At 38.4% G+C, this 15,636-nt stretch overlaps 1 protein-coding gene across 1 annotated transcript in view; it reads right to left on the reverse strand.

Annotated features, from left to right (window-relative positions):
* Window positions 1–703: 703 nt before the first annotated feature.
* The window catches only part of LOC139721660 (WD repeat-containing protein 19-like), a 43,058-nt gene continuing 28,125 nt past the window's right edge, over window positions 704–15,636 (reverse strand). The window contains exons 19-32 of the mRNA XM_071632988.1: window positions 15,188–15,408; window positions 14,177–14,234; window positions 13,225–13,454; window positions 12,647–12,787; window positions 11,584–11,673; window positions 9,509–9,633; window positions 8,517–8,698; window positions 7,679–7,853; window positions 6,687–6,811; window positions 6,135–6,216; window positions 5,455–5,605; window positions 4,786–4,909; window positions 3,737–3,813; window positions 704–2,857 (exon numbers count right to left, since the gene is read on the reverse strand). Coding sequence (XP_071489089.1) covers window positions 2,746–2,857; window positions 3,737–3,813; window positions 4,786–4,909; window positions 5,455–5,605; window positions 6,135–6,216; window positions 6,687–6,811; window positions 7,679–7,853; window positions 8,517–8,698; window positions 9,509–9,633; window positions 11,584–11,673; window positions 12,647–12,787; window positions 13,225–13,454; window positions 14,177–14,234; window positions 15,188–15,408 — 1,893 coding nt within the window. The 3' untranslated portion in view covers window positions 704–2,745. The remainder of the gene's footprint in view (window positions 2,858–3,736; window positions 3,814–4,785; window positions 4,910–5,454; window positions 5,606–6,134; window positions 6,217–6,686; window positions 6,812–7,678; window positions 7,854–8,516; window positions 8,699–9,508; window positions 9,634–11,583; window positions 11,674–12,646; window positions 12,788–13,224; window positions 13,455–14,176; window positions 14,235–15,187; window positions 15,409–15,636) is intronic.

A 15,636-nucleotide genomic window follows, 5' to 3' on the forward strand; every position in this document is an offset into this window, starting at 1 on the left:
TACAATTCTAAGAGAATTATGAAAATTTATCTCTGTTTTGAAATGGCCTAGATATCCAAAAGCAAAGTAAAACAAAGTGGTCCTAATAAAAGGTGGGTCTCACCTTTTATTAGGACCTCTTTATTTTTAGACATCCCAGCCATTTCAAAACCAATTTGTACCAAGTAAGCATTTTAATTCCTCATAGAATTGTACACTCTTTAGTATTTCAGAAGAGGTTTCTCATTATCTCACTAAATAAGTTGGAAACCTGAAGCTCCATCTCAACCAAAGCTATATGATCCCTTTAACCCTCTAAATGCTTTGAGTTCCACTTGCCACACACAGCTTCATAGCATTTATACACACTATACAAATTCTCTGACACAGAAAGGGTTAAGCCAGTACTACATGCCGCCAGTGTGTTCATGACATCAGACTTTGCATGGAGGCAATGTCATGTTAGCTTTTGACTCTGGCAAAGGCACAATATGATACAAAGCTCTGAATGCTACATATCCAATACAGGTAAGTTACACAGAATATGTACACAAAGAAAAACCTGTCTCTTTGGCACACTGTATATTTTGCATTGCGTTTAAATGGTTATGGTGACGATGATGATGATGATGATGATGATGACGATGATGATGATAGTGGTAAGGATCATAATGATAATCACAGTAATACCTACAATTATAATAAATCATCATTGTCATCATATTAATAATGAAAGTTCACATGTGACACCTGCACAGCCACACACCATCACCACACTTTTGGTAATGATAACCATATTTCTGGATATCATTCAAACTCTTTCAAACTGCACAAAATGATTAGCAGTAATTCTTCAAATATGTATATATGTGACACGACACATTACATCAATACTTTCACAATTACGACATATCCAGTAAAGTGCCTGGACTTACAAAATCAAACAGTCTTCGCTCTCAAAAGTGGTCCTTTGGAGACATAATCTTAGAAAGTGTAATTCAAATTGTTCTCAAGGCTGTAAACTGGTTAAATGTGACAGTCTTTTGAATTTCCTGGATAAGTAATTAACAGGTCCGAACGTGTCATATAGAATTTGCAGTATTTACATACCAGAGTTGTATCTAAAAACAACAGCAACAACAAACCAAGGAGCACAAGAAAAAAAAAAAGAAAGGAAAAAGATGATTCTGTTAAAATTGATATTCATTGGTTGCTCTGTCTGTGCTATTGATCAGTTTCTGAATACTGCCAAAGTGGGTATTTTTGTAAGAGTAATTTTTCACACTCTACTGAGTAGGATAAATTTCAAGTTTTAACCGTAGAGGAACCAAGACATTACACATAGTGATTTTTTTAAAAAACATAAATAAGCAAAAACAAAAACAAAACATAACAAGCAAAAATGCTTGTGTGCTTTTTACGTTCACAGTAGTTTCTCGTTACGCAGAATGTGCTAAATTTCCACACAGCAAAAATTTCCACTTTTACAGTACACCGTATATCTAATAAGTCTAATTTTTCACAAATCAGGACTACCAACAATTTCGTGAGTGGCACAATGCATTTATGTCAGGATCAGAGATGATATTTTCACGTATTGTTGAATTTACAAATAGCGACAAATTAGCAAAATTTGTGAAAGTGACAACCCCTCAAAAGATAGGTGGCATACAGTAGTCAGCTCGCTGTAAGGCAGCTACAATGACTGTAACCAGCAATGTTTAAGTGGTATTTTTATGAGACAATACTGGTTTAAGCATTGACGTGCTGAGAACCATGGGATGGTGAGAGGACAAGTGACAAGCATAAGAACAAGGTAATGAGGACATTCTTGAGGTCCTGATTATGCAATATTCATCTCAGAATACTGAAGACAAGGAAAACACTTTAAGCACATTGTGAACTGTAAACCTTCCCTGTGATTCACTCCCACATGTTTGGGTTTGATGAATACAGCAAATTGAAATGAATACAATTCTTCTCCACATTTCTTGAATACAATACACATAAAACTTGTGACTTCGAAGTATATGGGCATGGACTCTGTACCAAGAGCCCTCTAGTGTTATGAGTTCCTGCAGCTTTAAATGACCATGACATAAGAGACCTCTGAATGCATCGAGATTCTAGAAAGTGTTGACTGAAATTAGTTGAAACAATCATGGTCCAAAGACATCATAATATCGCAGAGTGGGCAACAATCAGACTGCAATGAGATCTACAATGAGACAAACACTAAATATCAACTGGATGGTAAGAATTTAAATGTGGAAATCTGAGAGGGACAATTTTTCATTAAAAAATGCTGACTACATGTGCCCAGGTTTTCAAACTTTATTCCTCCAGCGTACGAGTTACGGCGGCTGACTGTGACCGTGGATACCAACCCGGGAATATCGGAACTGGTGTATCCCAGCTCTTGCAGGGAAACTTAAGCAATTTCAGTGTTCTTGCAAATCAAATTAATTTTGAATACAGCATCTATTTAAGAGTTAGCATTGTGGGGCATTCAGTGTAGAACAGGGAAACACCAATACAATGACATTGGCAAACCTCCAATTTCATCTTGTTCTGACTGGTACCTTAACGTCATGTACTACAAAAGAGATCAGTTAGATACAATGATGGCAAATTGGGATCGTCAAATTGACCTTGTTAAGAGGTTCCTCACTGTGAGTATGCTCAATACGATGGGAGTTTCCCAGAATGACGAAGATCTGATCAAACTGCAGATTATCAAATCTCGCATCACTTAATGTAAGGGGTTCACTCTTCTCCTTGAGGTTGAAGGTATATAGTTGGATCTTCAACTTTCTTCACTCGCCCTGCCTTGACGTTCTCTGAACACATCGGACACGAATCCTCATTCTCCAGCAAGCTGAAACAAGGAAGGGCAAATATAAATCTGTTTAGGAGGTGCAAATAGAATGAGATATGAATTTCTATTCTTTTTTGGTCTGTAGTCAGATAGAATGATGTACAAAGTGTAGTCCATCATTTCATACTATGGTCCTGGCATAATGATATCAAGGATATATACCAAGTAGGCTTTCATACTGATAACAGGCTATATTTGCTGAAATTTGTGGGAGACATGTATACATCAACACAACTTGTGTATTTAGTTTTACCCAGCTACATACTCTTTATATCTATAGGTCATGAGCACATCAACCAATGGCTAGACAATACCAAAGAAATTTTCAATTCTTTGAGTATGCATCTGGTACTTGTATTTATCTTGGAGTTTAAAAGGGAATTTGAGCATATGAGGCCTAGTGGACAATTATGTTGTTCAATATAAGACTGTGCCCTTAAATTGTCATTCTTATCACAATTGAATCTGAGTTCACTTCAATTCAACTCAATTCAATTCAACTCAATCCTTTATTGACCGTATCACAGATATTTTTGTTCACATGCTTTATACAAAAAATATACAATACAATTGAATAAACAACAATCAAATGACCTGTAAGGCATATGATACATCATTTTGTCAACATTACAAAACATGGAAAACTTTCAATATATCTTATATCAACATCAGTATTCAAACATCAACATATTGATATATCTTGATACATAAACTGTGAATAAACTGTTAACACTAAACTGATATGGGTCGTTTATTTCCATCTCTTGCAGGGTGCAGGTACAAATACAAAATCCTACTCAGCATTTGTAATCACTGGATGAAGCACACACACATTAAAAAAAAAAAATCTACATTCTTAAGACGGAAAACTGGTCTTACCTAGTGAACTCCGAGTAGAGGGCTGGAAAGTCACAGCTGGGACATGCAGACCAGTCATCTCGTACCATGTGACGACCCTGCACAGGAGACAAGAACATCATATCTTCACTACTGGTACTTGTATGTGGAAATTGACACAATGCTGCATTTTTTGTCCAGCGCTAAGAAATCACGGAGGAGGTAAAAGCTAAGTACAGCAGTATGAAATCGTGACAAACAAGGGCCCTGGGGAGCTTTAGATACAAATCAGCTTCATGATACACTGACCTTGGATGTAACCTCCCTATGGTGCCCCTGATGATATGCCATTACACACATTGTAGCTACAGTATCCATTTTGTACATCTTCTGCAGTCCCACAAACAATGTCAGTGTACTATTCTTTATCAAAAAGGGTATCTTCACACAATACAATTTACCTGTTCTACATGATAGAGATAATGATTGAAGGCCTTTAGCAACCACGCCCTGAGGCCCCCGTGGACCACTGTGGACCACATTTACTTTAATAACTCTGCACTCCCTGTGCTTGAAGGTTGATTCCCACCAAATCTGGTGAGACTGCATTTTGATGTACAGATGTATGAGAAAGGAGAGGAAATACTTATCTTCAGGGTAACCCCTGAAACTGTCACAAACAACTGTTCCATTCCCATTTCATCCCCAAAGGGGCCTGATTGATATGCTTTTCTCCTCCTTAAGGATTAACATGTTATTCATTTCAATCACTTTTTGAACATTGTTACCATCATAACCACCGCCACCATCACCATTATCATCATCATCATCACCACCAATGCCATCATCACCATCACCACCATCATCACCATCATCACTACATCACCATCATCACCATCATCATCACCATCACCACCATCATCATCACCACCATCATCACCACCATCACCACCATCACCACCACCATCATCATCATCATCATCATCATCATCACCATCACCATCATCATCATCTTTTACAGAGGCCCATATATTCAATCTAAGAGTCAGAGATATTCCCCTTTCCACCCAACAATCCACAGGACATCATACCGTGATGATGCAGTAGGGGACGGTGTTTTTACATCCAGGGCAGGACAACTCCGTTTCCTCCAGCATGTACTTGCAGTAAGGACAGGGGGTGGTTGGTTCATCCTCCTCGGTCTTATCAGGTTTCCTGCAACAAACGTGGATTTTAAACATCTTGTAAGTTAAATCTGCCAATGTCAGCAGTTCAAAGACATCTTAAAATGTCATAGACATCACAAAATCAATGGAAGAAGAGGAGTTTCAGGAACTAGGGTAGTTTAGATAAGAAATAAGAAAATAAACTATGAATGATAATGATGTTCTTGAAGTGATTTATGTTGGGGCTTTCAACCCAAAGATCAAATCTAAATCTTCTTCCGTGAGAAATATGGTGGAAATAGTGAAATTTTAAGAATTTGATGTAGACCTTTCACCTTGAGCATGTGCACCCAATATACATAGGTCACGTTTCATCAGGATACCTCAAACGGTTTTGAAGTTAAGCTGTCCACAAAACTGATTATGGATGGACAGATGGACATACAGACAGAAGGACGGATGGACAACCTGAAAACACAATTGCCTCTGGCAACACTTCGTGCCAGAGGCACAAATAACCCTCTTGCAACATTTGTTCAATGGAGGTTATTCGAAGCATCAACCTATAACACTAAATTATAACCTTTGACCTACCTGACAATAGCTTCAATCTTCTTCTTGTACTTGAGATCAATCTTATTCCTGTACTCTGGTCTCATTAGCATGGCGGCGTAGCTGAAGGATGAATTCTTGAGGCCCGATCTGTGACACTCGATCACTGTCGATGTCAGGATCTGTACCACGTCTGGAATTTAGGATACACAAAACATTATGCCATCATGGTATTTGCCACACAAATTTGCAGTTTAGTTATATCATATCATACAATCATCATTTACAATGACATGATGGTAATACAGCAATTCTGCATCACTGGTGATAGCAATTTGTAATGTTTTTCTCTTCTTCAAGCAGGCTAAGAGAGCATTACTTGGATTCAGACTCTTAGATCATGTACGATGACATATTTTGCTGTGATCATAAATCATATCATAATCATATGTTTGATTGATTGATTGATTAGCACATACCAAATTAAACAAAAATTCAATATAATTTCAAAATTATCATATTGAAAATTAAAAGTTCCAAGAAAATATGTGCAACTTGTATAAAGGGATCTACACCAATGGCACAATTGAATGATTCTATTCCCTTTGAAAAAATACTGCTCCAATATTTCCTGAGGCAGAGCTTGCGGTTCACGTCCTTCAAATTTCACTTTTTGTGAAGGCTTGATGTAGATCATTATGAAGGAGTGTTGTTGCACTTACGGGCAGGAAACTTGCTGATGTTATTTGCCACTCTGATGAGCATCCTAGCTCCTTTCTTGTGGTCGCCCCTCTTCACATGAATCTGAATGAAAGACAGAAAAAGAAGACAATGGCACCTTTAAGATTGCATTACCATCTTCATATGCAGCCATGTGCATACTGTGCAAAATATAACTGTATGTTCTGAATTACTGTATAGGCCATATATTCAGCAATCTAATTTTTCACAAATCGGGACTTCCCGACAATTTCGCAAGTGGTTGAATACGCGATTGTGGAAGAGAGTGCTGAACAGAAATATAAATGTATGGACGTTATGTCGGGATCAGAGTTAGAATTTCTGTGTGTTTTTAAATTTGCGAGTAGCACCCCACTCACGAAATTCGTGAAAATAAAAACCTCGCGAAATATTCAGTGTATACAGTAGCACAGTACTCTATCTCAGTGGGGCACCAACAACATTATCACAATAATTCCAGCATGATCTGAACTATTGCAATATTTTGGAAAAGTGCGGTGTAACACCATCTCTACTGAGAAGGGAGTGCCCACCTTGACTAGGATGTAGCTGTGTAGAATCATGAGATTAGTGGCCATTTCTGTGGGGATCTTGATCTTCTGAGATCTCAGCTCGGTGTACATGCTGAAGAGCACATCATGGGCATTCCTGTAGTTGCCTGGGTGGCAGTAAAAACACAAATCATATAGCACATACACTTCATTAGCTTTTCACTTTAATACATTTCCCGTCTCAAATGAACATGACAATAAATCTGACGCTGCAAAAGGATTTCATTACAACTTTTCTGCTGACCCTTGCCAACTTGGCTGGGGGGGGGGGGGGGGGTTAGAGGGGTGGGAAATGCCCTAAAATATCCACATGGCTTAATCTTTGCCAACATTCATGTGATAAAATATTACTGATGCATCCTCTAATACTTAACCCTCAGTATCTAGACGATAACAACATTTCATATCAACACTTTTGCTTCTGCATGACATTAAAGGGTGTGTACAGTTCTGGTCGAGGCGAGGATTTAGCTTTTAACGTTTTGCGAGATATTCAGAAACCACTCTATGAGATCCCAAAGAGCATGCAATTCTAGGGGTATCAAAAGTTTATTTGATGAAAATCGGTTTTGAAATGGCTGAGATATCCAAAAACAAGGTGGAACAAAGAGATCCTAATAAAGTTGTGGCCTGTCGCCTTTTATTATTCTCACTTTTTTGGATATCTCAGCCATTTGAAAACCAAATTTCATCAAATAAATGTTGAATCCTTCTTAAAATTACATGCTCTTTAATATTTCATAGGAGGTTTCTCATTATTTCACTTAGGAATGTTGAAAACATTAATCCCTCACCTCAACCAGTACTGTACAGTCCCTTTAACCATCAGTACTCTTGGTACAACTTCTAATGATACAGAAAAACAAAACATCCCCAATATCGTATCACATCAGATAAACACTTTCAGAAGGCACATCTTACAAGGAGCCTCACTGCTGCAGTGATCCCCACTCCAGCTCTCCTGCAATATTTACCTGCTATCTGCTCCTCCCTGGCTATGATAATGGCCGTTCTGGCCGCTTCCCGGAATTGGCTGAGGGCCATGTAGAGGCGGAACAAATATTTGGCATCCTTGGGTACCCCGTCTGTCTCGCCCATCAGATAGTCAATCAGCTGGTGGGCAAGCTGGTCATCTTTGGCCCGACCCACCTGACGGATAAATTGGAATAAAGATAAAAAATTTTTAATGGCAATATTTTCATAAGCAACATACTAGAAATGTCCCTATCAATCGTGTCTAAAACCTTGGTAACCCTAAATCTAGTGTCACATATAGATAGGAATTGATTTCAATTGAATTATAAACTAAATGAGATTATTCTCTGTTAGTTCGAGATACCGGTATGTCATCTACAGCATTGCCCGAAGCAGTTTCCACAAAAATTAGAAATGCCTTTGACTGAGTATATGCAGTCAGTGCAAATTTATCTCGCATTCGTCCAAAGAGAAATTTTTTTGATGAAATCTGAAGAGCAGGCTATGAAAGCATCATGAATTCTGGAAAAATTCCTACATGAGCAAGTTTTCTCTTTGACTTTCATGTTATTCAGTTTGTTACAGTGCAATAACAGAAGTGTGCATATTTTTTCTTTACAAAAAACAACAACAAACAGATCAAAACACACTCTAATAAATTGCACACAATTCTAATTATGTTTACCTTCAAAAGCAGAGTTCTTGCAACTCCTAGGATACAGCAAAATAAAGGAGTCAGCTTGCATACCAGTTGAAAGTGGTAATATTGACTGAATACATTGGAAAAGACAACAATCACTGATGCTGCTGATATACATGAAGAAAGCTTTAACTCACTGTTTCTATTGCCATCTCGATGGCCTGGCTGTCGTCTCCAGTGTTGGGACACCGTAGGAAGTGCTTCAGAGCTCTCGAGTACTGCTCGCACAGCAGGAAGAACTTCCCAGCCAGGAAGTGGTTCTTCTCGTTCTCGAAGAAGAGGGCGATACTCTGGTAGTCCTCCGGGCTGGCATCTTGACCTACAGAGCCATAGATTGATGAGTTTGATGTCAAAATAAATAAACAATGCATAATTTGCTGTTCTCAAAACTGAAACATCTTAGTAGACCAGGGCCCCATTTCATAAAAAGTTAATATGATAGCAACTCTTGCTGGAATGGCAGTTGTCATAGTAACGGCAAGAATCCAGCTTCCTTATTGGCATCCTAACATCTTTTATGAAATGGGGCCCAGATCCTTGTGAAACAGGTTAGACTGCTTCATACAACTATGCACTGAATCATCGACACAACAACACATTTTTCCAGGAATTCATAAGAGTGGTTTCCATTCAGTCTATAGCTTGACGAAGATTTGGTAATGATGTCACTGCATATTTATTTGTTCTCATGTATATATGTACATATGTATGTATGTATGTATGTATGTATGTATGTGTGTATAGATGTAAATGTAGAGTTCGAACGTAAATCTCTTTTACTGGAATGCATTTGTCTGCAAATGTAAGTAGAATTAGGGATTAGACAGAAAGTCGTCCACATCCTTTTTCATATTTCAATACAGTATGGAATATGTTCCGTCGTGTATTCACACGATAATGGTTGAGTGTGTGTTTGTTGTGAGATTTTTTACACTAAAAGTACATGAAAACATAAAGAAAATGTCGGCCAGTCAACATCCGGATAATCGATGGCTGAATAATCAAGGTCCTACTGTACTTGCAAACTTGTCTGAGACTTGGGCTCAGAGACATCAGACTACAATGTAGCATCTTGAGTGACAGGACCTAGGACATGTCCTGACATGTGGCTATTGGTCATGTGACCTACCGATGATGTCCGCATAGACCTCCATCTGATTGTGCTGCTGAGCCAGCTGGAAGGCCTCGTTGTTGCATTGTGACATCACAAGGAACTGGATGGCCGAGGCGAAGTCATTCAGCTTCTGGAAAAACCTGCATGAAATAATCAGTGATTTAAAGGGATGGTACAGTATTGGTGGAGATGAAAATTGGGCTTTAACTTTTCGCAAGATACCAAGAAAACACTGAAATAGTACAGAGCACACTATCTTAAGAGGAATTCAACGTTTATTTGATGAAAATCGGGTTTGGAATAGCTGAAACATCCAAAAACAAACTAAAACTAGAAATGTCGCTTTGGCGACTGGTATGCCTCCGCCATAATGCATGATTTTCCCAATAGGTCTAGATAGTACATGTGGACAATGTGTGATTACATTTTCACAAAATTGGCAAAATATTGAAATGACAAGTTTGTCACAAATGTGTTGAATGTTCACCTTCCTTGACCTAGGTTTAATTGGATGAATAGGAGAGCATGTATCTAGGGATTTAAGGACTTTAACTTGACTCTGACCCATTCATACATTTAGGCATTGAGTAATTTTCAAGGTACAGGTGTGGAGAAAAAGTGCAATTTCTGAATTGAATAGTAAATTGTTACCATTTTCATCTGGCCCTTGACCCTAAAATTCATAAGATAATCACTTTCAGGTAGAACATGTATAATATGTACTAAGTTTCAAGATAACTTGAGCCACTTCCGAGATATGGAGGAAAAAGTTAGTTCAGCACTTTCACTTGATCTTTGACCTTTTGACCTTTGAGGCAAAAAAAGAAGAAAAAAAAAACTTTCCAGAGAATTTCTATTAGGTTACACATGCATACACCAAGTGTAAAAAGAAATAACCCTGCTGGCATTGCATAAATATGAGGGAAATAGTAAAATTTTGAAGTGTTGCACTTGACCTTTGACCCCTGACCTTTGACCCCATGAACCCTACATTCTCTAGATAATCACTTCCAGTCAGTACATGTATATACTATGTTCCATGAAGATACCTTGAACAATTTTCCAAGGTACGGATAAAAAAAGAAGTTTTAATATTTTTACTTGACCTTTCGACCATTGACCTCATGACCCAAACTTTCACCAGAGAATCTTAATTGGGTAATACATGTATACACTAAGTTTCAAGAACATATCTTTAGGCATTCAATAGATATGGTGGAAATAGTGAAATATCATGTATTTGACCCTGACCTTTTGACCTTTGACCTCATGACCCAAACTTTCACCAGAGAATCTTAATTGGGTAATACATGTATACACTAAGTTTCAAAAAAATATCTTCAGGCATTAAATAGATATGGTGGAAATAGTGAAATTTTATGTATTTGACCTTGACCTTTTGACCTCTGACCTCGAGCATGTGCACCCAAAAGTTGATAGGCACAACTTCACCCCCTAATACACATACATGCCAAGTTTCATTAGGATACCTCAACAGGTTTTGATAGTTACCTTGTCCACAAAATTCATTACGGACGGACGGAAGGACGGACGGACGGACGGACGGACGGACGGACGGACGGACGGACGGACAACCCGAAAATATAATGCCTCCGGCACCACTTCGTGGCGGAGGCATAACAAAACGATCGTAATAAAATGTGGGTCCCACACTTTATTAGGATCATTCTGTTTGGATATCTCAGCCATTTCAAAATCAATTTTCATCAAATAAATGTTGAAATGCTCACGGAATTACATGCTCTTTCATATTCCATATGAGGTTTCTCACTAAAAAATGATGAAAACCTGAAGTTAAGTCTCAACCAAAACTATACGATCCCTTTAATGTTACGTTCGTTTCTATCTCAAAGGGAGTAGCCTACTTGAACAAATGCTTCATAGTTTCCACAAATATATGGAGACGGCAACCTGCATCAGAAGGTGTGTGTAATCACACAATCAATTCTTCTTGTACAGTTTACATGTCAACTGCTGAATCTTCAAAACACTTGTGAATCAGCACTTTTAACCCTATGTGAGCTTTGGGTGCTGAATTGAGTGCTTTGAGTGCAGACTTCATAACTCACTTTGCAACCATCTTGGCACCTTCCACCGATCCTGTTTCCTTGACGATACGAACAGCCTCCTCCGGGTTTCGCAAGAAATCTAGCTGGATCCTGTCAAATATTGGATAAAACGAGATCGGTGGTCATTGATTTGATTTGATTTGATTTGATTTATTCTCTGTATGCGATTTTTTTTAGGTACATCATTTTTCTGCAATTTCATTAACATTGTAAAAAATAACAGTAGTATGAATATTTTCAACAATTATCATCATTTTCATCAATTATACAAAACATCTGCAATATAATTACATGAGTTACATCTTAATTTGCATACAGAACAACTGCCCAAGAATAAGCACAAAGCTTGACTGTTTGGCAACCGATATAACAAATAACATTACAATGACAAAAAACAAGGGGGTTCAACAAGGGGGTCAGGGAAACAAAAAATAAAAAGAGGAAAATGATGAATATTATCTATGCATACTTGTCTGAAAGTCTGTTAACAACAAAATAAAACAACAATAATTTCCCTGCTTCCATTCTTCCTGCATAGCATCAGCACTGTGTTATAAGGCTTTTCACAAACCCAAATATGATATGTGCACCACTGTTTAGGATTTGACGTTAATGCTACATACAACAGAAATGCAACAGCCAAAACAGAGACACAACATGATTTACTAACATTGAAAACAGACACAATCTGAGAGGATCTATGGCTCTGTATGACAACCATAGGCCCTGTTTTGGTCTTTTGAGGTAGCTAATAAATATAATAAATAATAATAATAATAATAATAATAATAATATGGGAAGAGGGGGGAGAATCCCTGCATCAAAGAGGACGGAATGAAGTACAAATACTGTGACAGATATACCACAAAATTAGACGCAAATACATGTAAATCAAATGCATGTTTGCAATAGACCACACTGTTCCTTTGATCAATATTCTACACACATTTCTCACAGAGTCATTCCAACTGGACAGCTGGAGGAAAACACAAACACAACGACAGGCATGTTATTGATGGATGAAGAGCTGCAGACGGATAATGATAATCATCCACTGCTTTACCTGATGACATTATCCCAGTCTTTGGCATTCTGGTAGGCTAGTGCCGCATCCTTGTATTTGCCATCGGCCTCCTTGGCCTTGGCGTACTGTGTGTGGATCTTTGGGGATGTGACCTGGGGAAGCAATTCCCCAACCTTTGACCTGCAAAGCAAAAGCAATGATAAACAAACTGGGATGATTCGACCAGCTCAGAATAAGTATGACAACATGAATGCTATAAGAGACCACATTGTGCATGATTCTCTGCAAAAAGGGTGTGTTTTCTTGCGGTCTTCTATTTCTTTCTTCTTTCTTACACAAGATTTTTCCTTATTTCCGGAGTATTACAGAACATTTACTTGGGGGAAGTGGTCGAATGAGAGACATTGGCTTTGCAGATACAGGTACAATAATAGTGAGATTCTGTGCATGGGGAGAAAATTTTAGCACATCAAGTATAAACAGACTGCATTGATGCATTGGTGTTATCTGACCACCTCCAGGATCTTTGAAACAGAACATGATTTTATCTTGGTCTAATCACTCACTCAGATTTTTATATTTGGTGACCGAAATAACTTGTTAACAAGTGTTTTTACCAGTTTTTGCATCGGATGTAAACTGAGGCAGCTTTGTCTGGATAGCCTCCCCTCTCGTAGAGCTGTGCCGATTCCGAGTACTGCTTCATGCTCTCCAGGATGGCAGCACAGTCACGCTTCACTGCACGTATGTTCATCTTCATTGCCATGGAGACCCCTCGCCGGATGTCACCCACGCGGATGGACATGCGAGCGACACCGGCAGCACATGTTTCATCGTGGTCCCTCTCCTAAAAGTGTAAACAAAGTTTTGTGAGATGGTGGGGGGGGGGAGGGGGGTCAACGAGACTTAGCAGGACTTACAGTCATGTGTTAAGTGCTACCACAATACACACATGCCTAATCAATGCTAATCATTTATGTTGGAGGTTAGGGTTTCACAAGTTCACATCATAGTTTCCACCTAGTGAAAGTGCAATTTTGGGAAAGCCAACTCAGAGAGTGCCAAAGTTGAACTTCGTTATACCTAATAATCATGAACCTTTGAGAATCATCCCCCTCCCCACCTGGATCTCCACTGCTACTAAAAAAATGGTGGTTACTGCATCAGAGACTTTTGAAAATAAGTAGGAAAGTTCTGGATGTTCAAGTAATACTCTCCTGTTAAGACTTAAATGATAATGGAAGAGGAAATGGATAAATCGTAATCTGTAATGCAAAGCAATAAATTGGTAACATGGAACTTTTTATTGGGCTAATATGTCCCTAAACAGATTTCAAATCCTTTACATATGTGTGAAATTATTATTTTAGAAGACATTATGTATATTCTTTATCTGATTTCATAGCACTTTTGTTCATCAAAACTGCACAAAAGCAAATGAAAATACCAGATTGAGTGCAAAGAAAAGAACCATTGACACAATCAGAAGGTGTTGACACTGGTAGACATTCAGTTTCCCTTGAGTATCTTTCTACAAGCTTGGTAGTATCCCAAATGAGAACAACTTACATTTTCTTGCCTGGTGATGCCCTTCTCATAGTGGACGAGAGCATTTGGATAGTCACCCCTGGGAAGAGAAAAGAGAGAAGATAATCTAGTCATAATTGGCTATCAAACATCATCTTGCTTTTCACACATGGGCAGGTGTTATGTTCCGTATGTATACATATATGTCTATGTTTGTTCATTTTTTAAGAGATGTGACATGAATTGAATTGAAAAGTGGTTCTTCTCCTTGGTAAATCAAATAAGGTTCAGAAAGGCAATCTCCAGACAACAGCCCTGGAAGTTTTTGACACTCAGCAGAGCTTCAAGATTCAAAACTGTTGCAACTTACCTGCGGGGTCTCTGTGGCTACTGGTATGTCTCTTTGTGGTTACTGGCATGTCTTTAGGTCACTGAGAACGAGCTGAGTTAGCCATAACATTCAGTTCCCACAGACACTTACCCAAGTATACCACATGCTAGTCTTAAATGGGTTGACAAATTGTACCTACCTCTTGAGGCACACTTTAAGCCACCATAATTTTTTTAACCTATAAATGCATCTGCCTCTAGATGTGAAATATTTACCTCTGAACTTTCCCTACGACTTTTTAGCTTGAATTTGAAGATCCTAGCTCTTATTCACTGATCTCTAATCACTAATCGCTAATTATTCATACTTGATTAAAATACTTCAAGTCATTCTCATATTGTTGATGTTACAAGGAAACCTAACACAGATGGAAAACCAACAGACATGAATTTCCTAGCACCACTGAATGGTAGCAGCATACAAAACTGTTCCATCAAGCTCCTTACCTATTGATAAAGTATGTGATTAATCTAACTCTCAGGACTACACTTACAGAGCAAATCAGAGAGTCGCAGCTAACTCACTGGTATATTCATAATCAATGTGATGAGCATGGCAAATGAAAGGAAAGGAAAGAGAAGGGAATGGGAAGGAAATGAGGAGAAAAAAGAGCATCTGAAGGAGGTGGTCAGTCTTTTCTTCCTTCCTTCTTTCTTTCTTACGTGAACTCCAACTGCTGGGCATACTCCTTTGAGATGTATGGGATTTGTTCTGGGGCCAGAGTCTTGGCCAGTTTCAGGGCTTGGTCCCAGTGCAGCAGGTCCCGCCTCATCTCCAGGGCCGAGATGGGCCGGCTGGAGGCCAGGAACAGGTCCTGGGCCAGGTTGAAGTCTTCCTGGTACATGGCTAGGTGGCCTGCCAGGAGGTTTCTGTCATCAATGCCCTACACAAGAAAGAGAGAGGAGAATTGAGCTGACCACTAAATATGAAATGATTTACTAATTCATTTTTTTCCTCTATTAATCATTTCTTTTATTGATTCTTTTATCTATTCAGTCATTAGTTATCTATTGATTTATTCATTATTAATTCACACATTTGTTATTTACTTATTCATCTATCTATTCATCTGCTTGATGTATCCTTTTTGCCGAAGTTTAGAGAAAATGAG

Source organism: Diadema antillarum, unplaced genomic scaffold (assembly GCF_040938485.1).
Source record: "Diadema antillarum isolate AM-2024a unplaced genomic scaffold, OU_Dant_1.0 scf00000146, whole genome shotgun sequence".
NCBI lineage: Eukaryota > Metazoa > Echinodermata > Echinoidea > Diadematoida > Diadematidae > Diadema > Diadema antillarum.